The sequence below is a fragment of the Hypoxylon fragiforme genome (assembly GCF_022984875.1).
Source record: "Hypoxylon fragiforme strain CBS 206.31 chromosome Unknown GGS25scaffold_8, whole genome shotgun sequence".
NCBI lineage: Eukaryota > Fungi > Ascomycota > Sordariomycetes > Xylariales > Hypoxylaceae > Hypoxylon > Hypoxylon fragiforme.
The window spans coordinates 684,469-707,559 of record NW_026054763.1 but is presented as its reverse complement, the minus strand read 5'-3'; the positions used below and the strand labels follow the sequence as shown (position 1 = coordinate 707,559).

At 50.2% G+C, this 23,091-nt stretch overlaps 10 protein-coding genes across 10 annotated transcripts; 4 read left to right on the top strand and 6 right to left on the bottom strand.

Moving 5' to 3' along the window:
- Window positions 1-319: 319 nt before the first annotated feature.
- On the bottom strand, window positions 320-3,191 carry GGS25DRAFT_502587 (uncharacterized protein). Its single transcript, XM_049262020.1, has 3 exons — window positions 2,821-3,191; window positions 1,752-2,766; window positions 320-1,692 (listed from the first exon to the last, which is right to left on the bottom strand). The coding sequence occupies exons 1-3, from the start codon at window positions 3,059-3,061 to the stop codon at window positions 855-857; spliced, it is 2,094 nt and encodes a 697-aa protein (XP_049113711.1). The 5' UTR covers window positions 3,062-3,191; the 3' UTR covers window positions 320-854.
- A 358-nt stretch (window positions 3,192-3,549) lies between these two features.
- On the top strand, window positions 3,550-6,222 carry GGS25DRAFT_502582 (UPF0016-domain-containing protein). Its single transcript, XM_049262019.1, has 4 exons — window positions 3,550-3,673; window positions 3,864-4,622; window positions 4,682-5,576; window positions 5,661-6,222. Exons 2-4 carry the CDS (start codon window positions 3,996-3,998, stop codon window positions 5,729-5,731), a joined length of 1,593 nt encoding a protein of 530 aa, XP_049113710.1. The 5' UTR covers window positions 3,550-3,673; window positions 3,864-3,995; the 3' UTR covers window positions 5,732-6,222.
- On the top strand, window positions 6,178-7,587 carry GGS25DRAFT_502580 (rhamnose mutarotase). Its single transcript, XM_049262018.1, has 3 exons — window positions 6,178-6,748; window positions 6,837-6,979; window positions 7,068-7,587. The coding sequence occupies exons 1-3, from the start codon at window positions 6,565-6,567 to the stop codon at window positions 7,149-7,151; spliced, it is 411 nt and encodes a 136-aa protein (XP_049113709.1). The 5' UTR covers window positions 6,178-6,564; the 3' UTR covers window positions 7,152-7,587.
- GGS25DRAFT_524416 (uncharacterized protein) lies at window positions 7,408-8,260 on the bottom strand (the record flags this gene model as incomplete). Its single annotated transcript, XM_049264606.1, has 3 exons — window positions 7,408-7,475; window positions 7,633-7,997; window positions 8,118-8,260. The coding sequence occupies 3 exons, from the start codon at window positions 8,258-8,260 to the stop codon at window positions 7,408-7,410; spliced, it is 576 nt and encodes a 191-aa protein (XP_049113708.1).
- Window positions 8,261-8,867: 607 nt separating this feature from the next.
- GGS25DRAFT_524415 (MFS general substrate transporter) lies at window positions 8,868-11,472 on the bottom strand (the record flags this gene model as incomplete). The annotated part of the gene is made up of 5 exons (XM_049264605.1): window positions 8,868-10,284; window positions 10,352-10,425; window positions 10,477-10,790; window positions 10,879-11,196; window positions 11,322-11,472. 5 exons carry the CDS (start codon window positions 11,470-11,472, stop codon window positions 8,868-8,870), a joined length of 2,274 nt encoding a protein of 757 aa, XP_049113707.1.
- Window positions 11,473-13,538: 2,066 nt separating this feature from the next.
- On the top strand, window positions 13,539-14,561 carry GGS25DRAFT_524414 (uncharacterized protein; the record flags this gene model as incomplete). Its single annotated transcript, XM_049264604.1, has 2 exons — window positions 13,539-14,129; window positions 14,268-14,561. The coding sequence occupies 2 exons, from the start codon at window positions 13,539-13,541 to the stop codon at window positions 14,559-14,561; spliced, it is 885 nt and encodes a 294-aa protein (XP_049113706.1).
- Window positions 14,562-14,981: 420 nt separating this feature from the next.
- On the bottom strand, window positions 14,982-15,834 carry GGS25DRAFT_524413 (ribosomal protein L37e; the record flags this gene model as incomplete). The annotated part of the gene is made up of 5 exons (XM_049264603.1): window positions 14,982-15,121; window positions 15,243-15,314; window positions 15,453-15,515; window positions 15,578-15,594; window positions 15,803-15,834. 5 exons carry the CDS (start codon window positions 15,832-15,834, stop codon window positions 14,982-14,984), a joined length of 324 nt encoding a protein of 107 aa, XP_049113705.1.
- A 305-nt stretch (window positions 15,835-16,139) lies between these two features.
- On the top strand, window positions 16,140-18,178 carry GGS25DRAFT_502555 (autophagocytosis associated protein). Its single transcript, XM_049262017.1, has 4 exons — window positions 16,140-17,164; window positions 17,239-17,701; window positions 17,774-17,937; window positions 17,994-18,178. Exons 1-3 carry the CDS (start codon window positions 16,644-16,646, stop codon window positions 17,825-17,827), a joined length of 1,038 nt encoding a protein of 345 aa, XP_049113704.1. The 5' UTR covers window positions 16,140-16,643; the 3' UTR covers window positions 17,828-17,937; window positions 17,994-18,178.
- A 352-nt stretch (window positions 18,179-18,530) lies between these two features.
- GGS25DRAFT_515409 (MFS general substrate transporter) lies at window positions 18,531-21,128 on the bottom strand (the record flags this gene model as incomplete). The annotated part of the gene is made up of 10 exons (XM_049263078.1): window positions 18,531-18,868; window positions 18,986-18,999; window positions 19,079-19,104; window positions 19,207-19,472; window positions 19,644-19,713; window positions 19,851-19,896; window positions 19,976-20,445; window positions 20,587-20,750; window positions 20,823-20,916; window positions 21,018-21,128. The coding sequence occupies 10 exons, from the start codon at window positions 21,126-21,128 to the stop codon at window positions 18,531-18,533; spliced, it is 1,599 nt and encodes a 532-aa protein (XP_049113703.1).
- A 612-nt stretch (window positions 21,129-21,740) lies between these two features.
- On the bottom strand, window positions 21,741-22,867 carry GGS25DRAFT_403799 (uncharacterized protein). The gene is made up of 2 exons (XM_049258451.1): window positions 22,392-22,867; window positions 21,741-22,337 (listed from the first exon to the last, which is right to left on the bottom strand). Exons 1-2 carry the CDS (start codon window positions 22,439-22,441, stop codon window positions 22,073-22,075), a joined length of 315 nt encoding a protein of 104 aa, XP_049113702.1. The 5' UTR covers window positions 22,442-22,867; the 3' UTR covers window positions 21,741-22,072.
- Window positions 22,868-23,091: the final 224 nt, after the last annotated feature.

Here is a 23,091-nt window from a genome sequence, read left to right as displayed (position 1 = left end):
GACTGGATAAAGAAATTTTGTCCATCATGCCGGAATTTTTGGAGAAGAGAAAAGGACATCTGGAGCGTTCATTGATGGCTACATTGGCTAGGTACATCCATGATAGCTGCCCAACCTTGGTACATAAAACTTTTGCCTATCAAAGCCATACGTACTTTAGGTACTACTGCGTATATGTATGTAGCGGTACACATGTGAAATACATGAGCATCCATGCTACAGCGGCTATTAAAATTGTGAAATTGTGAAATTGTGAAAATATGATCATGTGGGATTCGTCAATTACATGTCCTCAGCTTATACATACCCTACATACCTACATGTATACATAATGTCTGAACGTACATGATATATGCAGGATGTGGCCCTCGGATTTCCTACATGTTATGTTTAAGTCCGTGCCGCACCACAGATATGAACCCTTTGCAGCTTGTAGACTTGATGTAAACACTACATACTATAGCAACGCATGCACATCAATGTACACACAACCTGCCTTTATCCATACAGCCTAGAAGTGTTAGTTATTCTGCAAGTACTAAGTAGGTTCAGTTACAATGGTTACAACGGTGGTAACACGAAGTACAGAGAGAGAGAGAGAGAGAGAGAGTCGAGACACGCCAGACACGCCGGACACGAAGAATACATTCAATTTGATATCATAAAAGTCTCAATATTTATTTTGGATCTGAAACTGAAGCACTTGTGGGTATCTATTCTCCGAAACGCCTCCAGGCTCCTGAGTCCTTACACAATTGTAAACCGGGAACGTACCAAGTAGCTAAGAAGCATTCAACTTAGTACTATATGTACCCAGTCTTCACATTAACCATCTTCCTTTCCTTGCGATAATCTTAGCCATCCCATACGTTATTAATAACGTGCCCATCTTCATCTAGGTCGTCTTCTAATCGGCCGGGGTTTTTGCCGCATCTAATGACAGCCTCCTTCTCTTTTTGACCTAGCGCGACTTGATCGAAGCCCGCCGGCAAGATACGATCACCCTCCAGGTACCAAACTTTGAGACCGCGAGCCTTGTCACGTATTTGCTGCTGACTTCGTCGAACCTCAAATACATTGGCTTTCTCCATCTTGCTCCAAGAACAACACAGGTCAGGATCGGCTATTAGGTCTACCAGTCGTGAAGTATCGACTGCGGACCACGGTGTGCGAATTTGCGGCTGCTTGTTTGCTTGGTTTGCCCGTCTATTCCTCCGCGCTACTTGACTGAGTACCAATATATCCTGTTCTTGCAAGTTGGGATCCTCTGGCAAATTTCCTACTGATTGTCTACCGATAGTTTCCCGATTGCTAGCAACTGGCGGTGATGACGGCTGTGAACTACCAGTTTGCTGTTGCCTTGAGAACCTGGGGCGTTTTGGCAATGGCCTCTTAGTTGTCGAACCCCCTCGGCGCGTCTGCTTAAAATCATTGAGTAGCTGCTCGTGAACTTCGAAGTCGTCGTCCTCATCTTCATCGGCACTAGACTCATCGGGACGTTGGCGTTTCCTTGTACCACTCAGGACTAATTCTGGCTCGAGGCTTCGGATTGCATTTATTGTATCTATTGCCTTCTCCTTTCCTTTCGCAGCTGTTTGGCTGGAGGATGCTCCTGTCGTTGTACGCCCCCCGATAGTCTTCTCACTCTGTATCACGGCTGCTAAGGTGTTGGGATTATCGATAAAACTTTGACTACAAATCATTAGCATGGTGTTGTTCGGAAACAAAAAAACATGTGGCTCTGAACATACTTGGCTTCCTGTGGTGCGAGTTGGATATATTCTTCTTCATCAGCATCTGATGCAGAGTCTGAGTCGCTTTCCTCCTCATTATTAGTGTTAACAAATAGAGATTCTGACTGCGCACGATTTGCGCGAGCATCCGTCTCCTGCGTTTCGTGGATAGGCTGATCTTTTGGTTTACCAAGCTGCCTATACGTCTCTAAAGCCCATGGCTTGAGATCCTCATAGAGTTGAGCCAGAGAGTATTTCTGATCTAAGGATGATAGTACCTCAACTCTATCGTTGGAGGAAAGCTTTGAAACAAGCTTCTGCATCACAGCTTGAAAGGTGGTGTAGGAGACATCGTTTTCGACATTGATGCCAGCCAGGCGCTTGAGTGGTCCGTTTTGGAGAACCTCCCGTGGGTTTTTTGCTTGATGGGCGGATTTGCGGCCGAATATCTTAGAAGCTAGCATCAATGGCTTGGCAGAATAATCCGCTTCCAGTGCTTCCATGAAGTGTCGACACCGAATATAGAATGCTAGTTCCAGTCTCGTATCAATATCTTCCCTGTCTGTCTGGGTTTCCGCAATGAAGGAAGCCGGGAAGACACCGTCTAATTGTTCGAAGAATGAAGGTGGGCCCTTCCCCCCAGACATTATCTCGACCATGGATGCAAGGAGTGTGATGAGATTTCCGGAGCAAGTCGCTACTTGAATCTTGGCTTGCACTTCAGGATCGTAGTCTTCAGGTAAGCTGATAGGCGTGATGAAAAGAGCGTTATCTTCAGTCAAAGCACGCCGAGCTGCATTGTAAGCTTTTGCAGTGCTAGGGAATCCCGACTGATCAATCGTGGCTAGCTGGTCATCGCCAATCGACGATAAGATGTCATACATCTTACCGGACCAACGCATCAACTTTGGTATGTCAAAGTCAAGCAGGTCCTGGATTCTAGCGGGATCTATCTCTGGTAATGCATGTCCATCTTCGCTTTCAGAGATTGGACTAGGGTGAGACAGTGGGGGCTCAACTACTGGACTTAAGCCTGCGTGATGATTAGCTGAGAACTGGTGAAAAAGAAGCATTGAAAATGATATACCTCTGTCTTCTGGGCCGGGGCTCGCATTTTCTGGGGAGTCTTTGGTGAAGTCATTTGTAGCAACGCTCTCAAGACTCCTACGACGTGAGCGACGTGTGCCACGCTGGGGGAACTGAGTCTCGGGCTTAGATGTGGGTTCTATAGAGGCCTCGGGACGTCTAGCGCTACGTCGCGTTTGTCTTGTGACGATTTCACTAGTAGGCTCAACGGAAGCGGTCCGTCGAGTAGCTGGACGACGCATCTTTGACCAGAGATCAGAATGACGTGGGTTTTGTTTACAAGTGATGAAATGAATTGAAATGAAATGAAGTGCGATGAATGTTGTTGTTGTTGAACGTTAATTTTCAGGGTTAGGGTAACTATTTTGATTACACGGTTCGAGGCTTGAAGGGCGGTGCACTAACATGCACGGACCAACACGCCACATCTAATTGAATCCACCTGTTACTATGTATGTACAATACAATGTACATAACTACACTCCACTCTTTCCCCTGTCCCAATTCGAGTTACCAATTGAGCATAGGTACCGGTTGGTTGCAGTTGATGCAGGTGGATAGTGGATAACCCATAACCATGGCACCCTGGCATTTTTGATCTTTTTTGTACTTGGCTAGCACAAACAAGCATAGTACAGTACATTACATATGTAGTACCGTAGACTCCGTACTGTAGACTACTGTACTTTCTAAACATCTACATAACTAACTAGTTATGTACCTAGGGTGACTAACTTAAACCTGTCTTGCCCCCTTTTGACCACAGATCGCGGACCACAGATCATAGATCACGGATTACGGACCACCTTCAACCTTCTTCTTTGCATTCTGGCGTTATTATCCTTCTCACTTATGTATGTCACTTCTGTACAACTTAGTTAACCATAGCTGCATTCATCTTGGTGGAGTAGTCCTATCATTCAATCATTCATATCATTCACATCATCTTCTCTTCTAGCGCCCTTTCATCGCCCTTTCATCGCCCTTCCAATTGCCCTTCTTGCTCTGTTCTATCTGTTCTGAGTTAACCGTAGCTTTTCTAAGGGAGAAGAAATAACACCCACTACTCCCATTCCATTCATTGCTCTACCAAAATTCGCGTTTTTCCATCTCGATTCGGCTTTCTGCGCGTTTCAATCTTTCAATTACGACTTCTAGTTTAGCATTTTGCCCATCATGAAACTCCGTCAGCGACGAGTTCCGCTATTTCTACTAGTTTTACCATCCCTCGCCCTTGTCACCTCTGCGCTTGACTCCAGGCCCGCCAAAGATGCTCATGCAGCAGGTGTGGATGGTGCATCCCCTCAGGCTCCTCTCGACTCAACCCTTACACCCTCGAAGAAATACGAGGTCGGTACCAAGGATGCCCCCGTGGATGGTAAAGATGGAATGCCACACGAGGGTCCATTTGTGACTCTCGACAAGGGACGCAAGAAGACCGATACCAACGAGGTCCCAGAATCCAACCCCCTTTCTACCACCAAAGAAAAGCCAGCGGAACCTATAGTCATTGATGGCAAGGAGATCCCCGAGAGCAATGACGGTGTTATGGATGACCCCAATCGACTGCCCCCAAAGCAAGGTACCACGGGCACAGAGGGTGGAGTGAGCCAGAAGGATAAGGCCAAAAAAGCCAAAGAGGGAGTCACAGGGGAGAAGGTCGAGAATATACCCGAGACTCCTAAGGAAAAGCCTCCCTTGCCTCACAGCGAACAAGAGAAAATCACGGTGGAAAAGCCCAACAAGAAGGAAAAGGGCAAAGGGGACTTGCACCAGACGCCTGAGGATATTGCTGGGCTTGAGGTAGGAGCACCAAGTACTTATTATCGTTGTGGCATATGCTAATCCAACTTGCTATATAGAAGCCCGCCGATTTACCTGATAAGTTGCGCGACGACCCGAATCCGCTTCCCAATTCAGCTCACAAAGACCATCTCGATGTATCTAAGCCTCCAAAGTCAACCCCAAAAACGTGGGAGCAAAATGACGACGGAAACGATGGAATTATTCGACCCCTCCACTCTTTTGTCCTCTCCCTCACCATGATACTCTTTTCTGAAGTGGGTGACAAGACGTTCCTCGTTGCGGCGCTCATGGCTATGAAGCACGACCGTATGGTAGTCTTCTCGGCTGCTTTTGGTGCTCTCGTGGTCATGACCGTTTTGTCTGCTGTGCTAGGGCACACTGTACCAGCCTTGATCCCCAAGAGAGTTACGGCATTCCTAGCCGCAGGATTATTTTTTGTTTTCGGTGCCAAGATGCTGCGGGAAGGCATGGCCATGGACCCGAATGAGGGTGTTTCAGCGGAGATGCAGGAGGTCGAGATGGAAATGCAAGAGAAGGAACACCAAGCGCTAAAGCAAGGCCGACGGCGCTCCTCCTTGTCACCGTACGCCCTCGAAATGGGACTTGGCCATAACCGGAAGTCAAGATCCCAGTCTCGTTTCCCGACTCCGCCTAGAAGCCCCTCGACCTCGCCGGGCAGAAGCCCATCACCTCGACGTAGCCTTCTGGGTGGGTTCGGCACTGGTCTCTCGAATCTCTTCTCGCTCCTCCTCAGCCCCGTTTGGGTGCAGACATTTGTGATGACCTTCTTTGGCGAATGGGGAGATCGTAGCCAGATTGCGACGATTGCTATGGCCGCTGGCCAAGACTACTGGTGGGTAACACTAGGTGCCATGCTCGGCCATGCATGCTGCACGAGCGTAGCTGTCATTGGTGGCAAAGCTATTGCGGGCAAAGTGAGCTTGAAAGTTGGTAAGTTAGGTCAGATTCTGAGAGTTGCGAGAGTGGCCCCCTTATATGAATGATAGCTAACGGTTGGCTTGTGCGTCTGACTAGTCACGGTCGGAGGCGCCGTTGCGTTTCTTGCATTCGGCTTTATCTACTTCGTTGAAGCGTTCTATGCGTAAGCACTGTCTACGGCCTAAGATGTCGAGGAGGCCGGCTTCCTTCCGTCGATAACAACGTACCCCATATTATTTAACATGATTCACCAGAATTTAATAAGACACGAGTGTGGCAGTTCTCAGGAGGGCTATAAAAAGAAAAGAAAGAGGATACCAACGGTTAATAAGGGTCTACATAACAGATGAAGGGTACGGACCAAGACGTCCTGGCTGTACTATAATATGTTGGGGCCGGTGGCTACAAGAGGGAAATGGACACCGGCATACAGAGGGAGTGGGCTATATCGTTGCATGGACGGAGTTTGGAATACAAAATAAGAAGGACTCAAGGTGGCCAACGTCAAATCAGGTCGTGTAGAAACCTCCGTTAAATATGGTAGTGGCCGAAGAAGGGAGAGGGAGTTCTCTAATTTCAGAATTGTTCTTACCACATGAATTATAGAGAGATTTGGTAATTTTTGTCCACTGGACGCGACGGGAAAACATATAAACTATCTTTATTGGATCTTATGGTTGTGATATTTGCTATTCATTACCCTGCAAGGCCATTTATATGGTGCAGACATGTAGTTGTCCGCAAGATAGACCGAATACCGAGGCCAAAATTGGGTACATGCGCTATGTACATGCCCCATCCCGTGTATCCCGTACGGGCTCGTCATAGACTTCTACCGAACTCTCGTGTTGCACGAATATTAGTATCTACCTAGGTCACATACGCAGGTGATACTTCAATATCGATACAAAGTGTTGATAATTGTATCACGTACGACTTAAAGGGCACAAAACAAAACATAATAAAACATAATAAGATACAGTAGCAATAATCCAGCATCATGGCCGATACCACCGCAGCAGCAACGTCGCGTGGCCCGGAAACAAAGCCGGGGCAGGAGACGGGCCGGCGCATCGCGCAGATCGTCAAGCTGAAGCCTGAGTTCGTCGACAAGTACAAGGAGTACCACGCCGCCGTGTGGCCGGACGTGTTGCGGCAGATTAAGGAGTGCAATATTCGGGATTGTAGGTTGCCTCTCCCCCCCCTCTTTAGTATATATGTATAGGTACCTAGATATGGTTATGGGTTACACGATTTTAAACGGCGCAGCAGACAGCATATACCACGACCCGGGCACCGGCATCCTGTTCGCGTCGTTCAAGCACGTGGGCGCCGACTACGCGGGGGACATGGAGAAGATGCGCGCGAACCCGAAGGTCAGGGAGTGGTGGGCCATGACGGATGGGTTTCAGGAGGTGAGTTTCCCCTGCCCCTCGCTTTTCCAAAAGTTTGTGAAATACCTACGTTTGGGATGCGTGCTAAGGGTGTCGATGTTGCGGAAAGAGTATGGTCCCCGGTGCTACGAGCAGCGAGGCTGGGAACCCGCCGTGGTGGAGAGAGGTTGAGGAGGTGTTTTACGTGGCGTAGGTGGAAGGAAGGGGAGGGGCGGGGGTTGGTGAGTGAGGGCTCCGAGGTTGTGTGGGATCTTTATATATATATTTCTTTCCTTGCGAAAGCAGAGGTTGTATATGCACGTACCTGGGTAGGTACCTAGTATATAGACATTACTGTGATGCTTGTACCACATTCTCATCTATACCTAGATTCCACGCCTGTGGTAGAATCCTTAGTCTACTTAGGTTGGGTAGGTACTTAGGTGCACTGAACCGAGCATGTGATAAATCTAACCACGCCACCACTCATGGTCAAGGCAAAGAGCAACCAAGTAGCAAGAAGCTGCACTCAGACCCGCTACCACCGCAATATCAACAAGACACCGCGCTGCCGACCATAGGCAACCCTAAGCCAACATCTCCCCTCTCCACTTACTTCCACAACCCAAACAACCCCCCCAACAAACCCCCCCCTCCCCCACCACCTCCTCCCCCTCCCCCTAGCCTTGCCTCACTCCTAACCCACTCCTCCAAAACCCTCCTATCCCCCAGCACCCTCGCATCCACCACCTTCGTCTCCGCCCTCGGCGCCCCCCCCCCTCCAGCCCCAGCACCGCCAAACGCAACCAGCGTCGGCACCGCCGTGATCCCGTACCGCAAGCCCAGGCCCTCGGCGACGACGTCCGGCGCGTCGAGCTCGACGACGGCGTACGCGACGCCCCCCTCCGCCTCGCCTACGCCCGACGAGACGACGGTCTGCAGGAGGGGCGCGATGGTGCGGCAGGCGGGGCACCAGGATGTGGTCCAGAGCGTGATGAAGGGGGTGCGCGAGGAGAGCGCGAGGAGGTGGTGGGTTTGGAAGGTTGGGGCGTCGCGGATGCTATGGAGGGGGGGGTTGTTAGTCGGACAGGCAGGCAGGCGGGTAGGTAATGGTTTCGGCTAGAAGGAAGGGGAAGGGGAAGGGAAAGGGAAAGGGGGGACTAAAATCACCTTGACTTACGGATCAAAGATCTGGTTGCTGGCGCTGAGGCGACGAGATGCCGAGAACCCCCGTGTTGTTGTCGTTGTTGTCGTCGTCGTCGCCCGGGAGTGGCGGCAGAGAGCTTTTAGCGCTATTGATGGGACGAGCGTGGTCCGCATCATTGTGGTGGTATGTAGGTTGGGGGGTTTTAAGAGGCCGAGTAGTCGAATCGGAGTCGTGATAGTATTGGATTTATTCGTTGGTTTGATAGGTACTATGTATGTATACAGATCGGCGTTAATGGTATAGTTATTATCTATATTATTACAGATGTACATAGGTAAGTAGGTATGCAATAGCATCCATGAGATATCGTGAATATGCAGATCTTTGTGCTCTAATTATAGCTATACCTTGTTCATAGGTGGTACGTGCATTCATGAACACCTCTTACGTCACCGTTCTATAATAGATAGATACTCTTCACATGCCCAGGTGTGTTCATGTTTACACGATGTTGTCATTTGTTGCTTGTAACTCATAAAATAATCCTGGAAGGTAATAATTGCTTATATTAAAATCATATATATCATCATGTCATATCGTATGAATAATGCCTCACCTATATAAAACGCCCAAATATGCGGCAACCAACAACATATCTAGATGCATGGCAGATCTTCTATCGTAACAGATCCATGAATGCCCTGCTCCAGTGAAAATGCTCTGGCAAGATATACACGCAATCCACACTTCCACGCCGTTGAACCCTCCCCCAAAAAGGCAAACCTAGTACTTCTCCATCAGATTCATCCTCACCGTCCACATCCTCGCCCTCTTGCCATAGATGTACATCGGGATCGTCGTCAGCACCACGATCAGCTGAATGACGCCGATCCAGATGAACACCATCTTGGACCCGGCATGCGCGAGCCACTCCGTGACAAACGTGCTGAACACGAGCCCGTGGAAGATGTTCTTGCTGAAGTTGAGCGTCACCAGCGCCTCGCCCGCGTACTGCCGATAGCTGTCCACGCAGAACGTGATCGACGTCGTCGACCCCAGCGAGCACCCGAACGAGACGATCCCGAAGAAGACCGTCGGCACGATCCACGCATCCTGCACCTCCGCCGACCACCCGAACCCCATGAGCCCGACCACCGTCGTGACCGCCACCGGCGCCGCCATCACGAGCCGGAACTCCGGCTCGTACAGCCCGCCGTTCCGCCGCGCCATCCCGCGCACGATCACGTCGCTCACCTTCCCCGCGACCGCCGTGCCGAGCACCCCGCCGATGAACGGCGACAGGTACACCAGCCCCGTGCCGAGCGCGCTGAACTGGTAGCTCCCCTGCCGGAAAATGACGGCGACGGACTCCGAGATCACGATCAGCCAGCCCACCGAGCACGCGTAGATCGCCGCCGACCACAGCACCGCCGGGTACGAGAACAGGATGAAGGGGCGCACCGCGGCCTTCCACCACCTGTCCTGGTTGATCCGCCCGTGGTGCACGCGCAGCTGCTGCGCGAAGGATTTGGGGGATGCGTTGCGCAGCGCGTCGGTGTAGGCTTGGCCGCTGGTTACGCGGGGCAGGTTGGAGAAGGACCCGAGCTTTTCGCTTTCGGTGTCGGAGCGGGTGGCGGCGGTTCCCGGGGGTGCGTGGGATGGCTGCCCTCCTTCCGAGGCCCGGATGTGGTCGTCTGAACGATGTGCGTCGTAGGGGGAACCGGGGTGGCGTGCCGGCGACCATGCGCTGCTGTTCGAATGCGAGCGGCTTACGTTCGGGCGGGGTTCGGTAGGAGAAGATGTCTGCTGTTCGGGTTTATCCTCGCTGCCAACTTGATCTGAAGAGGCTTTATCTACGGGAGATGCCGGCAACGAATCGGTAAGATGTTTCGAATCAGACGCTGCTTCTCCCTCAGGGCTCGCCGCAAATCCGATATGGGATCTCTTGCGTCGTGGCTTGGCCTCATCGTGACTCTCCTGGGGCGCCCCCTCCCCAGCCTTTTCCGTATTCTTCTCGTTATTAGCGTCGGCGGCTTCTTTTATCTGAGCCCTAGAGACGGGTCTAGCTGAAGACCTTCGACTGAAAATACTAGGCCGCTTGACATGGCGCGACCTTGGCACCGGAGATCTATCCCAAAAGGTTTCGGGGACGAAGAAGAATAGCAAGGAGCCGCAGAAGGCTACGACCATGGCAACGATCCTAGATGATAGGTTTTTAAGTCAGATGATAGAGGTATATATAACAGGGGATATAGCTAGCCACTTACCAGAACACCCAGCGCCACCCAAGTCGCTGGATGATAGCAGCACTTACGAGGGGGATCAGGTTCTTTCCACTGAGCTCAAAACAGAGTTAGTACACCCTAGCATGGTAGCGGCAGCCGTAGCTTACTAGTAAAAGGGTATAAATCCCCAGCCGCCACGCGCGATCATGCAGGTAGTATATCTCCGCGATAGAAGCCGAAGGGAGGCACTCGACGGGGCTCACCGCGATGCCCTGGAAGATTCGGCCGAGAATAAGCGTGGTGAAGTTGGGCGCAAGAGCACACCACACGGCCGATATGATGAACAGTATGGCGCTGTATAGGTAGACGGGGCGTTTCCCGTATAAGATGGCGGTGGGTGAGAATATGACGGAGCCGATGCCGAGGCCCATCATGTATAGACCGGTGGTTAGTGACACCTGGGCAACGTTGATGTTATACTCTGTGTGACATAGTCAGTAATGGTTACAAAAGATGGGATGTTGCCCAATTTTCGATAGGCTACGAGTAGCTAGTCTGCCTGCACATACCAGCAGCAACATCCGTGAATCCCGCCGCGATCAAAGGCGTAATTCCACCTCCAATCATACAGTAGACGCCCAGACAAAGCAACGCCGTGTCCCGGCGCCAGGACGGCCAGTTCAGCGGGTCGTTGTGCGAGTCATCCGGCTGCGGCTCCAAAATGATCTTCCCGTCCTTCGTCTTCTTCTTGTCATCCTCCTCCCTTGCCGCCGTTGCAGCCGGCGTTTCTTGGAATATGCCGGTGGGGAGAGAGGAATGGGATGTCCTGGCTGGGGTGTTCCGGAGACCTAGGGGCTCGTTCCGCTGGGCGAGGAGGAGGACGGAGCCTATGTGGGAGGTTAAAAAAGGAAAGCAAAGCAAAACGAGAAAAGGGGAAAAGGAAAAGAGAGTGAAATGTATGTCTCTGTCATGTGATCTGAGTTCTATGTAGGTTAGATTGTATCAAACTTACCAGGTACGGCTATAGTCTCCTTGTCGTTCAGCATCCCCATGTTCCATTTCAACTTCTCGTTGTTCCGGTACTCTTCATCCCGGTCAGGTCTCCTCCGGAAGAGCACTTTGCGCAGCCCTTTCGGCGGCTCTGTCTCTGATGGCCCGTCCATTTTGTTTGGTCTGTGCCCACAAATGGGGTGCTTGTTGACGGCGCTCAGACTCTCCCTTTATTATTGAGCCAGATGGCTAGGATAGAGACAGATATTATAACATGTATAACATATATACTTGGTGTGTATCACACTTGGCTATATAAAGTATTAGACACTGTTAAAACCAACTTGGGTTAGTCTAAGGAAGGACGTATATGTAAGGGATAGGGGCCCTGGTGTAAGTGTAACTTATGAAGCTTCTTGCGGTCAAGTTGCCAGACATAATAAGCAGGGCCAAAGTAAAAAATATGTTTACGCAAGTGGTCTATGATGGACAACAAGGCAAGCATACGAAGCCGGGGTAGAAACAAGAGATGTTCACCTTGATATGTACCTAGCCAGCCTCCTTGGTTCACTTGCTCTCACAGCCCTGGAGGCAATGAATATACTACCTTACGTAGGTAGACAGCGTATAGGGCCAGACGCTAACGAATAACAAGCCCACCTGAGCAGCAAATTCCAACGGCTAGGCAAGTAGCCAGACGGCGTGGAGCTCCCAGACAAAAGCACGGGACTCTCGCGGCTACTAGCCAAAAGTCCAAAAGTTAAAACTAGCAGAGTCAGTTAGTTATAAGGAATGGGAATGTAAGGGTGGGAACGATAGGTTACTCACCTTGTAGACCACTAATATGTGATTAATACCAGGTAGGTATGTATAGGTATGTAGTCGGTCTTACCAGCCACCCGGGTACAATTACGACTTGGATAGGTCTTAGGTAACCTAGGGGAATCAAGCACGGACAAAGGTTGGCAGAGGGTCTAAGGAAAGCTTGTTTTAAGGATGGACTGTAGGCTATATGTATGTATGTACTGGAAGCTGACCAAGCTATACTATATACATCTAAGATCTGGAGGTAGGTATTATAAAGTCGAGACAAAGAGACGGGATCGAATAACAAGGGTTGGTCAACCAAAATACTATGTACATAGTAGTAATAGTAATGCATACATACTACATAGTAGGTAGTGTTTATGCGTGGGTAGGTATCTAGATACGGTAGTTGACTACATCCAACAGATCCATACATGGAAGAAGTTAGGTAGTCTAGTGAAATAGTGTGTTAATGACAGGACCCCCCTGACAAGCAACGAAAACCAATGAAATCGTAGAAGACGTCTATAAATGGGCCAATGTCTCTCTTTTTGGGTGGTGGTAAAAGTTCGCAAACGAGATGGAAGTCAGGTGGTGATGGGGGAGGCACATGGACTAGTAGGCTGGTCAATCAGAAAATCGCCGCCATCAGCCGCCTGTTGACGGATATACCTATTTTGCCCTAGGCAGATGTAAGCTGTTAGGGCAATGTAGCTTGCTTACCTAGTCTGTTCATGTGTGTGCGTGGAAAGAGGTTTAAAAATTGGCTAGTCTCCGAGATGCTAACATTTGAAGTTGGAAAAGGAGAGAGGGGGAAGAAGAAGTGCATCCATTTAGAAGATCAATTGTACAATACAATACAATACAATACAATACAATACAATACAATACGGCGGGGGTCAACCACCTACCCAGTACTACCCACCCCCTATCAAGTAACTCCTCTAAACCCCTAAACCCCTAAACTCCTAGGCCGCTTAGTTGATGCATTATGACGGCATCTTATTTTTTTCTCCTCTTAGAAGTTAGTTAACCTAGGGTTTTTTTTTAAATGGAGATGAGATCCACTGACATGTGCACATGAACTTTTATTACCTACATAGTAATAGTACCCTACAACTAGGCTACAAGAACTTCTCAGCGCGCTTGTCGCTAGACCTTATGGTAATACAAATTGAATGTGCCATTCGTCATTAATCCCTGTCCATTTACCTAGGTAGTATACTATTATGTATACCTAGTAACACTGTTAACACAACCTCATGAATTTGAGTACGTAAAGATGCACATATTACAGGTAACCTACATATTCAGATGTGTGTATTCGTAGATCCAACTTGAAGCTACCGCCGGTAAAACAACAACATTGATTGAAAAAGAATCAACCCTACCTACGCACATACTTAGGAGATATCTCGGCTCTCTCCCTCCCATGGCCTCCCGCATCCCACCCCTCCTAGACACCTACCTCCGCCTGCCGCCTGAAACGTCCCTCGTCCTGCTCAGCGGGGTCCTGGGATCGACCACCAACTGGCTCCTCCTCCGCTACCTTCACTCTCTCCTCCTCTCCTCCACCCAGCCCGACCCTGCAGCTGCAGATGCGGAGGCAGCAGGGGCTAGCACCACTGTAGTTCTCGTCAGCTTCCTGCGGGACTACGCCTTCTGGAAAGACGGCGCCGGCAAACTCGGCACCGACCTCGACGGCCTTTCCAAAAAGGCCCGCTTCGTCTTCGTCGATGGGCTGACTGCCTTGTTCCGCACCTCAGTCGGCGCCTCCCCCCAGCATAGCAATGGCAATGGCAACGGCCATGGCCCGGGCCTGAAAAGCAGCAGGGCCTTGTCGGCCCCTACGCTGCAGCAGCTGCACAAGGAGTTGCAGGATGCCGTTGCGCAGATCCGGCGCGTGACTTCTGAGGAGCAGAAGATCGTGCTGGTTGCCGACCAGTTAGATCTCTTGTTGGCTGCGTCCGGAGGTGATATTTCGAGTCAGCAACTACGGGAGACGCTGCTTGATATCCGTGAAGTAAGTCGTTCCTTATAAGAATTTTTACTTTTCTCGGTTTTCTTTGTTTGCCTTGTTACATCCCCACGATATACACCCTCACCTACCTACCTACCTTACCTACCTACCAGACAGAGACTAGAGGTTAACAATTGGTAGAACGTGCATTCAGCCATCGTCACCGTGTCCGCAGACAGTCCCTTAATAACGTCGCAAACCACGTCCCTAGAAAAAGAGCACGCGGCCTTCGCCATTTCTTTAGCTCACGACGCGCACCTCACGATCGGTCTTAGGATGCTGGATACGGGCACGGCAAGGGATGTAAGCGGCGTGCTGAGGATCGCCCAAGGTGGCGCGGAGAGCAGCACTACTGCTGCTGATGTGGTCGAGGAACGGGAACTGCTGTATTACGTAGCTGGCGATGGTGGAGTGCGGGTGTTCGAACGAGGCTAATCACGCAAGATTAATTTTGCCCTGTCGTACTGAATATACCCTAGGTAGACAGTGAAGTTTGATACTTTGTGATTTTGCAAGTTTGGATACGAAGTAATCCGTTCGTAAGTAATAATCCCATTTTTGACTCCGAAACTTCTCCTATGAAATCAATTCCGAACCCCTCGAAACCTCGACAGACCGGAACTGTATCTTTATATTCACGTCACAATCATACAGAGAAAGCGTTGTACTTGTCAAATCACGATGCCATTTTGTTCGGAAATGCTAGCTAACTAGCATAGGTACCATTTCCGCCGAAACTCTTTACTCTTTATGTAAGATTGTTACGAGTCCCTCGATGAGCCAGTCCAAATGTCAGAAAACACCGTTCCCTTGCCATGCCACTGTCGTCACCCATCAATCCTGTATGCGTGCGCCTTATTTCAGAGCAGGACCTCGCGCATCCTTGGGTACGCCGGTTCGGAAGCCGTTCTTGAATTTGCGGGAGACGTCCTTGAGGTATCGCATGCGGCCGGTACCGACAGTCTTTCTGCGCTTGGCCTTCTCGCTCCAGTTGTCTGTGATGTGTGAATTAGAATCAATATCGTAGAGTATTCCCCGAGGATTGGCTATAGGTATATCCATTCTTGAATGCGATATACGTCGGTCCTAACGGAGAATAGAGATCATCAAACGTACACTTTCGGGTCTTAGCAGCGGGGTATCCGCATGAGGAGCAGGTGTGCTTCTGGATGTGAAGAGATCGACGACCTAAAATAATATTTCCCGTCAGTCCAATTCTGTCGCGGTCCTAGGCGGGTAGACGAGTCCAAGTCCAATCGCGAACTGCAATTGCTATCCTAATTCCACATTCGTCCTTCCCCAAAGGTTGATTGGAGTTTTACTAACCGCATCGTCGGCACAGAGTGTGCGTCTTGTTGTGACGCTTTCCGAAGCTGGAAGTTCCCTTGGCTATATTGGAGGTTAGTCGGGAGGTGATGGAAATGGGATTAGTATTTTTCGAGGATACGCACTCATCTTGACGGCGAAACTGTGATGGTAAAGATTATTAGTATGACCGAGGGAATTGACGGAATATTTTTAGAGGAATTGAAACCGGGCTGGATCTGAATATGGTAGAATTATAAAAACATACCTTCAATGTGATCTGGATTAGAGAAGTTTCGTGGATGATGTGTGCGTGCGTCTTAGTGTGTTGCGATTGTGTTGCAGTCTGTCTTGGGAAATTTTCGCTTTACGAGAGATTTCGTGGGGAGTCAGGGATTAGCATATCCGATGAAGAACCGAAGCGACAGCCCTAAAGGTAACTAGGCATTGGAGTGGTGGGTAAGTGAATAAGTACTGATAACTGGGTTTAATTATGGTCTAATGTATTTAACAGGTGATATGCCATTAAGTGGAGTACTTGTATGTAAGTAACACTGTAGCGAAAGTACCAATGTACCCACATAGTACTACACGTACCTATGTAGGTAACTAGTTATCTGTTATCTTAAATTTGATAAGATAAAAGATGGGGGGAGGGGCATGGTTAAGAAGTGGAAGTCAGCTCCCGCGCGCTCATGCCATGTGACGGAATTAGGAGAGCATCATTAAACTCAGAGCTGCATGTGCTACCTAGAACTTACTGCCTATGGATGTACCTACATAATAGCCACTGACACAGCACCTACCGACCGTGGGCCGTGGTAGACCTACATATATGTACAGTACAATACAGTACCGTACCTTACCTCATTCAAGTTCTTTATAAACAACTGAACCTTAGCACTTGAGATCTCCACTCATCGCAAACAGTCTACTGTACATACTATTTACATTACATCCATACTAATCTCAAGTCTATCTCCTTAAGCCTTTAGTTGAGGCTTACAAACCTTTGAATACATGTCACTTTACTCACTTTAATCATCTCGTTAGGTTTGTGGAAGCACAGATAAATAACCTTACCTTTATCTCGATTCATCCTTTGATCCTTTATAGCAAACAAAAAGCCTCAGCCGAATCCTCAACACTCCAGCGTTTGCACACCATCCATTGCCCAGGGGGTTTGTCCCACATATCCCGACAACGCCCAAGATGAATCTCATCTACTCGACCGTCAACACCATCCGGGACAGGTACACTCCCGTCAGCCATACGTCTACCTTTCGAAAGACGGGTCAGATTACACCGGAGGAGTTCCTAGCTGCTGGCGATTATCTCGTCTTCAAGTTCCCATCTTGGTCTTGGGCAGATGCCGACTCCGAGTCCAAGCGCGTAAGCTTTCTTCCAGCTGGAAAGCAGTTCCTAGTCACACGAAATGTTCCCTGCAATCGTCGTCTTGATGATGACTTTGCTGGAGATGCAGGCCATGAAGAAGCCGTCGTTGGTGATGGCGACGACTTTGGTTCCAAAGGCCGCCCGGATGACGATGGATGGCTGCGCACAGGCGGTCTAAGCAGCTCGCAGCCCCTCAAGGCAAAAGATGTGCGCACTGTCGATGATGCCGGCAATGTAGGAGACAGCAGTCTAGACGATGAAGATGAGATCCCAGATATGGAAGACGATGATGATGACGAAGCAATTATTCGCGATACTGATGCGCACAAGAAACAAGGGTGAGTGCTTGCTTGCTTTCATCTGCCAAGGCTCTACCCTGCCTGTATAGCTACTAACTACCATACTACTACAGAGCCCGTCGCACATACACTCTCTACATCATGTACTCCCCCTACTACCGAACCCCCCGCCTCTATCTCTCGGGCTATTCCGAAGGGCAACCCCTCCCTCCTCATCTTATGATGGACGACATCGTTGGCGACTACAAGGACAAGACGGTTACGTTGGAGGACTTCCCTTTCTTCGCCAACAACGTCAAGATGGCTAGCGTGCACCCCTGCAAGCACGCTTCTGTCATGAAAACCCTACTCGATCGCGCAGACGCCGCCCTGAAGATTCGGCGCGACAAGATGAAGTCGGGGAAGACTGTCGGAAATGACCCCGGGATGGAAGGTTTGGTAGATGAAATCAACAAGCTGGATATTCGAAGCGCTGAAGCTGCCGCCGAGTCGAGTAATGACGATTGGGAGGAGGTAGAGGTGGAGGATCAGGAGGTAGCCATCCGAGTCGATCAATACCTCGTGGTGTTCCTGAAGGTATGAGCACCCTTATTTATAGATCGGCGACGGTCTAGGCAAACGAAAGTCTGAATGCTGATCATCATCTAGTTTATGGCCAGCGTGACTCCTGGAATCGAGCACGACTTCACCATGGGAGTATAAGTCGTCATATATTGCAAGCATTTCTCAGGTGTGGACAGGCCTATTGATCATTAGTACCTCTGGGACGGCGTTATGGTTTGGATTTGGACGACGGACGGGTAGAGCATAGGGTTGGTTCTTAATTGTTTACTGCCTCGGCGAATACTATTATCTAACAGTATTCAAGACTTGCATTATACCATCCGACCTCACCCACGATGAAGGCAACGCCTAGGTGTTTTCTTGGGTCTGTTAAGCTCTTTCGGAGGAACAGGTACTGAATGGGGAGGGAAACACAATCTCCAGCAGGGTTATTTAGATATATAATGTAGTATTCGCAAGATTAACAGGGGCACTTTTTTCTAAGCCAGCGTGCTCTCTCACGTAGGCGTCTTATGGGATTATTATAATAAAGGCACGTCTGACAATATGAAATGACCGAAGAAGCAATCAACTACGAGACACGTCATCGGGTCTCATTCCGTACTACTGGGTACTATAATGACTTGTTAAATCACATCAAGGTCTTTTTATTTCTCGAAGCAAACTAGAGGTTCCAGTATGTATTCGTATACTTGGGCCACAAAGCACGAAGCCCTCTCCTTCGGGTGTAACCCCGTTCCCCTAACTACCCTCAAATTCATATCATCGCCATCAACATTGCCGTCGTACACTTCCCCTCCTCTTCTCCTCCTCAATCACCACCACCACCACCACCACCACCTCACACCTTCGCCGCCGCCCTGCCCCCCTCCCTCTCCTCCATCTCAATCTGCAGCGCGACCTGCTTGTCGACATTGCTCTGGACCTTATCCTGGACGCCCTTCCCCTCGAAGATGAAGGACAGCTCCTCCAGCGTCCGGTTGTGCGTCTCGGGGAAGAGCAGGTACACGACGAGGACCTCGAACAGGATCCACGCGCAGTACACGATGTAGTACCGCCACCCGATGCGGTCCATGGCGATGGGGTTCACGTACGTGTTGAAGAAGACGGCGAAGCGGACGGTGAGCTGCTGCACGGAGATCCCCTTGGCGCGCTGCTGGTAGGGGAATATTTCGACCACTGTGGGGGGGGAGGGTTAGGGGGTTGTTTGGTTTTGTTTTGGGGCATTTCTTTTGGAAGGGGGAAAATGGGGAAGGATTGGGAGGGCTGGAGGGGGGGGGGGGGGGGGGGGCTTACTGTATGTGTAGTTCCTGTGATGGCACGAGTTAGCAGTTAGTCCTATGCGTGCGGTAGAAACGAAAACATCTCGCGGATGGGTGTATCACTCACAGTGCGTTCCATCCGATGTTATAAAACTAGGTAGGCAGATGGGCAGGTAGGTAAGCACAGGCATATCAGAGCACAAAGAGGCAGATTCGATGCAAGGCAGGATAAGACTGCGTCGGGTGCACACTCACGGGCGAATAAACAAAGATGAAAACCAGCACCGGGATCGCGGCCCTCGCCGAGTTCTCGATCGCGAACCGCGCCGACGCGATCGTCCACACCGTGTACACGACGCACGTGCCGACCGTGCACGTCAGGAACATCGGCCGCCGCCGGTACCGCGGCACGATGATCGCGATGGGCACCGCGCTGATCAGCCCCCAGCACGTGTAGCTCAGGATCACTTTCTGGACGGTCCGGTTCTCGGTTATGCCGACGAGGTTGAGGATTTTTTTCACTGGGGGGGTTTGAGTTAGTAGAGGTATAGGTATGAGGGTGTTTGGGGATACAAGTAAAGATCGAGGAAGGATGCCCTTCTAGACAGATGCCTAGATAGGTAGGCAGATAGGGGAACTTAGTTACGCAACGCACTATTTTATGCAGGAGTCAGTTGGTCATGCGTAGATACAGAGTAGCGTTGTAGAATTCACATACCTGTAAAAGCTAAGTAGTCCGTTTCCGCTCCATTGGGTGAAGAACTTTGCAGTGGGAGTCAGCGCTTTACCTCTCCATATAACCTCATTTTCCAAAGAGGCGAGGCATTTCTCGAGAGCGTAGTGACCCAGGACAGTCCGTCTCCCAAAACATTACAGAAGGGGGAAGGGAGGATACATACCCCGACAATAGCAGCGAGCAGGAATCTGCGTCTCATAGGGGGGTCCCTATACAAAGCTAGTCAGACACCAAGAACCCCTCGGCAACTAAACGCGATTCAAAAAAAAAAAAAAAAAAAACACCCACCTAAAAACATCCGCCCACACAAACGCCTTCGCAACCTCCCTCTCCATCGCCAGCGTACTCTGGATCTGCGCAAACTCCAGCCTCACGAACTCGTCCCCCCCATCGCCCTCCCCATGGTACCTCCTCAGCACCTCGTGCGCCTCATCCGCCCGGTCGACACTGATCAAGTACCGCGGGCTCTCGGGGCAGAACGGCAGCGTCGCTATCTGGCACAGGGAGGGGACTAGCTGGAGCAGGGAGGGCAGACGCCAGGCCCAGGTGGACGCCATCTGGAAGGTGCCGTAGGTGACGCCGGCGGCGACGATGGCGCCGACGTGCCAGGAGGAGGAGAAGAGGGAGGTCATGGTGGCGCGCTCGCGCTCGTAGGAGAGCTCGCCGATGAGCGAGGAGGCGTTGACGATGGCGAGGGGCACGCCGAAGCCGAGGGTCCAGCGCGAGAAGAGGAACATGTCGCTGTTGATGGAGCCAGCCTTGGGGGGGGGGGTTAGTATGCTACTGAGGTTTTTTATATATGTGAAGCTACAACGAGGAAGAAGTGGTATGGGAGAAAGGGAAAGGGAAAGGGGGAATTTGTTAAGGGGTTGCCTGGCTCGCTGGCTCGTTAACTTTACCTGAAGTCCAGCCCCAACACAAAGAATCAACGACGCAGCCATGATAGACCAGCGCCGGCCCAGGTACTGCGAGACGCTGGGGATAAAGGGGATGGCCATGAGCGCGCCAAGCGAGTACATCGCGTTCAAGAGGCCGAGTCGGCCTTCTGTGGGGTTGTCGAAATCTACAGAGTTTGCTCTACGTTAGCGATATACCTACTTGGGAGAAAGAGAGGGAAGGGGTAATAAATACATACACTCAACCCACGAGGCGACGGCTTGCAGCGAGTTCATCATCGAGGAGTCGAACCCGGATGTCCACTCGACGCCCATGGCGCACGGGACCAGGATCTATAGATGAATGCATTAGATAGGCTGGGACATAGGTAAAAAAGACACATCGTTAGGAATGTATCAAGAGCTACAAAAGGTAGATAGGCAGATAGACAGACCAAGTAAAGAGACCGCAAGTTCGGCTTCTGGTACCATCGTTTGGTGTCGGCCTGCGCGATGCTCGTGAGCCGCGGGTCGACGTGGTGTTCTTTGGTCCCGAGGATAGCCATCGTGACTGGGATTTCTGGTTTCTAGAAACCTGTCCTATCCTATCCTATCCTAACTTAGCCTAACCTGTCCTATATATCTGTAAAACTCGAGAGGGCAAAAAAGCGAAGACCAGAGGTCCATGCCACAAAAAGACAGAATAGGTCTCATGGTGATAAGGCTGTTTTGCGATTTTGGGGTTTTGGGGTTTTTGTCGTCGCATCCAAACTTGAACTATTTGGGGAAAACGGACTCCGAGGTTCCGCATCGGATCTTTGTCACGTATTCAGCCCTCTTGGCTGTAGGGGTTTGGTGTTGTATTGGGGTTTACGTTGGAGTATTTGTGGTTAATTGGTAGGGGAATATGTGTATATACATTGCCTAGGTGGTAAATAGGGGTATAACGACTAGGCCAATTAAGAGTGACATAGGTAGAGTAAGCGTGGGGTATGGTTCCAACAAATGCGCGAGATGATGGCCCAGAGACTCGGGACTTGAGTAGGTATAGAAATACCTCGGTAGGTAGGTGTATAATTATACCGAACATGTTAAATAGGTATGGTAGTGATGCGATGGAGTTCAGGGGGGCATGAGAGTGGAAAAACTTGCCTTAGTACCTACCTACCTACCCTTAACATTAGTAGACTAAGCAACACCATGATGACATCAAGGTAGCATCGTAAATAAATAGATGGCAGATTCTACGGTATCAAGTATAGGACGAGAAGCCCGTACCCAATGGGAAGCAGAGCAGGCAAGCAACGTAGCTAGCTTTTGAGGTAGTTGATTGAAACACTAACATGGCTAAAGCCTTTTTTCTTAACCTATCGTTACCCCTTGCTACGATAGCAGTCGTCCCAAATTATAACATTGACACTACTGACCTCATCCATCTTCCTTCATTCCATACGTCAGCGTAGCCAACGGCGGAACAACCCCGGCTCCTTTTAGTTCATAGGTGTCCTACTCAAGCAGTGGGGGCCGGCACGCAGGTGTTACACCCGCAACGCTCTTCCACAAGCACCTCCACGGTACACGCGGGCAACGTGGTAGTCACGGTGGAAAATGGCGACCTGACAGGCTCCCCCGGCGCGCAGGTCTTGGTTGGTGGTACGCACTCCTGGCGCTGGCAGATACCCACGGGAAGAACGGTGCTGGTGACGGTCGTGAGAGATGTGCACACGTAGTGTCCCGGGAGCGTAGTAGGCTCGCTAACAGGGGATGCGAGGGCACTATATATACGCTGTTAGTTTCAAGGGGAGTGGGAAGAGGATGAGGAAACCCACCCTTGGAAGACGGCCACGATGGCGAGAGTGAGCTGGAATAGAGACAGCATGATGAATGGTGGGTACAAGGCTCAATGTTCCGAAGGGTTGTTTATTGGGGGCAGCTGAGGAGATGCTTGCTGGGTATCATATCTCGTCGATTTGACGTGCAGAACCATCGTCCTTATATATTGCTTGGCGCTAGCTTGGTCACTTAGAGGCAATATGATGATACCGGCTCATTGAGGCGGAGTGGTGTAGGTGGCGCTCATCATTGGAGCCGAGATGAGGGGATGGAGACGGTGTTCGCAATAGGGTCGAATACGATAGGATATATTGGGTGCCATGACACAGACTCCCAAGGTACTGATTCAGCAAGCAGCTTCTCAGCACACTCAGCTCTTAGATAAGCTGATCCTCCTATAAGAGGAAACGGTATAGGAGGCAGGTAGGTAGATAAGTATGTACATAGTGGTAGTAGAGGGTTAATAATTTGCACTGTGATATAGACCAGCAATTTACTGAATCATGCTCAGTAGCCCCATTGTAATCAGGAGATGGGTTCTCATTTATCACGTACTACCATGATCATGGCACGCATGACTGCTTATGACGTTCACTGGGCAGCTTTGTAGAGAGCATACCAGGGGCCTCAATTGTTCGTCAGCCCTACAAGGCACAGCATATGCGACCTCTCAATGATGCCCGTTCAGCTGACGGA

Coding starts and splice junctions, on each gene's coding strand:
- GGS25DRAFT_502587 (XM_049262020.1), bottom strand. CDS start 3,061: ATGCGTCGTCCAGCTACTCGACGGACCGCTTCCGTTGAGCCTACTAGT. Junction 2,767..2,820: donor CCCCGGCCCAGAAGACAGAG/GTATATCATTTT, acceptor ATCATCACGCAG/GCTTAAGTCCAGTAGTTGAG. Junction 1,693..1,751: donor CTCGCACCACAGGAAGCCAA/GTATGTTCAGAG, acceptor AATGATTTGTAG/TCAAAGTTTTATCGATAATC.
- GGS25DRAFT_502582 (XM_049262019.1), top strand. CDS start 3,996: ATGAAACTCCGTCAGCGACGAGTTCCGCTATTTCTACTAGTTTTACCA. Junction 4,623..4,681: donor AGGATATTGCTGGGCTTGAG/GTAGGAGCACCA, acceptor CTTGCTATATAG/AAGCCCGCCGATTTACCTGA. Junction 5,577..5,660: donor CAAAGTGAGCTTGAAAGTTG/GTAAGTTAGGTC, acceptor GCGTCTGACTAG/TCACGGTCGGAGGCGCCGTT.
- GGS25DRAFT_502580 (XM_049262018.1), top strand. CDS start 6,565: ATGGCCGATACCACCGCAGCAGCAACGTCGCGTGGCCCGGAAACAAAG. Junction 6,749..6,836: donor GGAGTGCAATATTCGGGATT/GTAGGTTGCCTC, acceptor ACGGCGCAGCAG/ACAGCATATACCACGACCCG. Junction 6,980..7,067: donor TGACGGATGGGTTTCAGGAG/GTGAGTTTCCCC, acceptor TGTTGCGGAAAG/AGTATGGTCCCCGGTGCTAC.
- GGS25DRAFT_502555 (XM_049262017.1), top strand. CDS start 16,644: ATGAATCTCATCTACTCGACCGTCAACACCATCCGGGACAGGTACACT. Junction 17,165..17,238: donor GATGCGCACAAGAAACAAGG/GTGAGTGCTTGC, acceptor ATACTACTACAG/AGCCCGTCGCACATACACTC. Junction 17,702..17,773: donor ACCTCGTGGTGTTCCTGAAG/GTATGAGCACCC, acceptor ATCATCATCTAG/TTTATGGCCAGCGTGACTCC.
- GGS25DRAFT_403799 (XM_049258451.1), bottom strand. CDS start 22,441: ATGCTGTCTCTATTCCAGCTCACTCTCGCCATCGTGGCCGTCTTCCAA. Junction 22,338..22,391: donor ATCGTGGCCGTCTTCCAAGG/GTGGGTTTCCTC, acceptor GCGTATATATAG/TGCCCTCGCATCCCCTGTTA.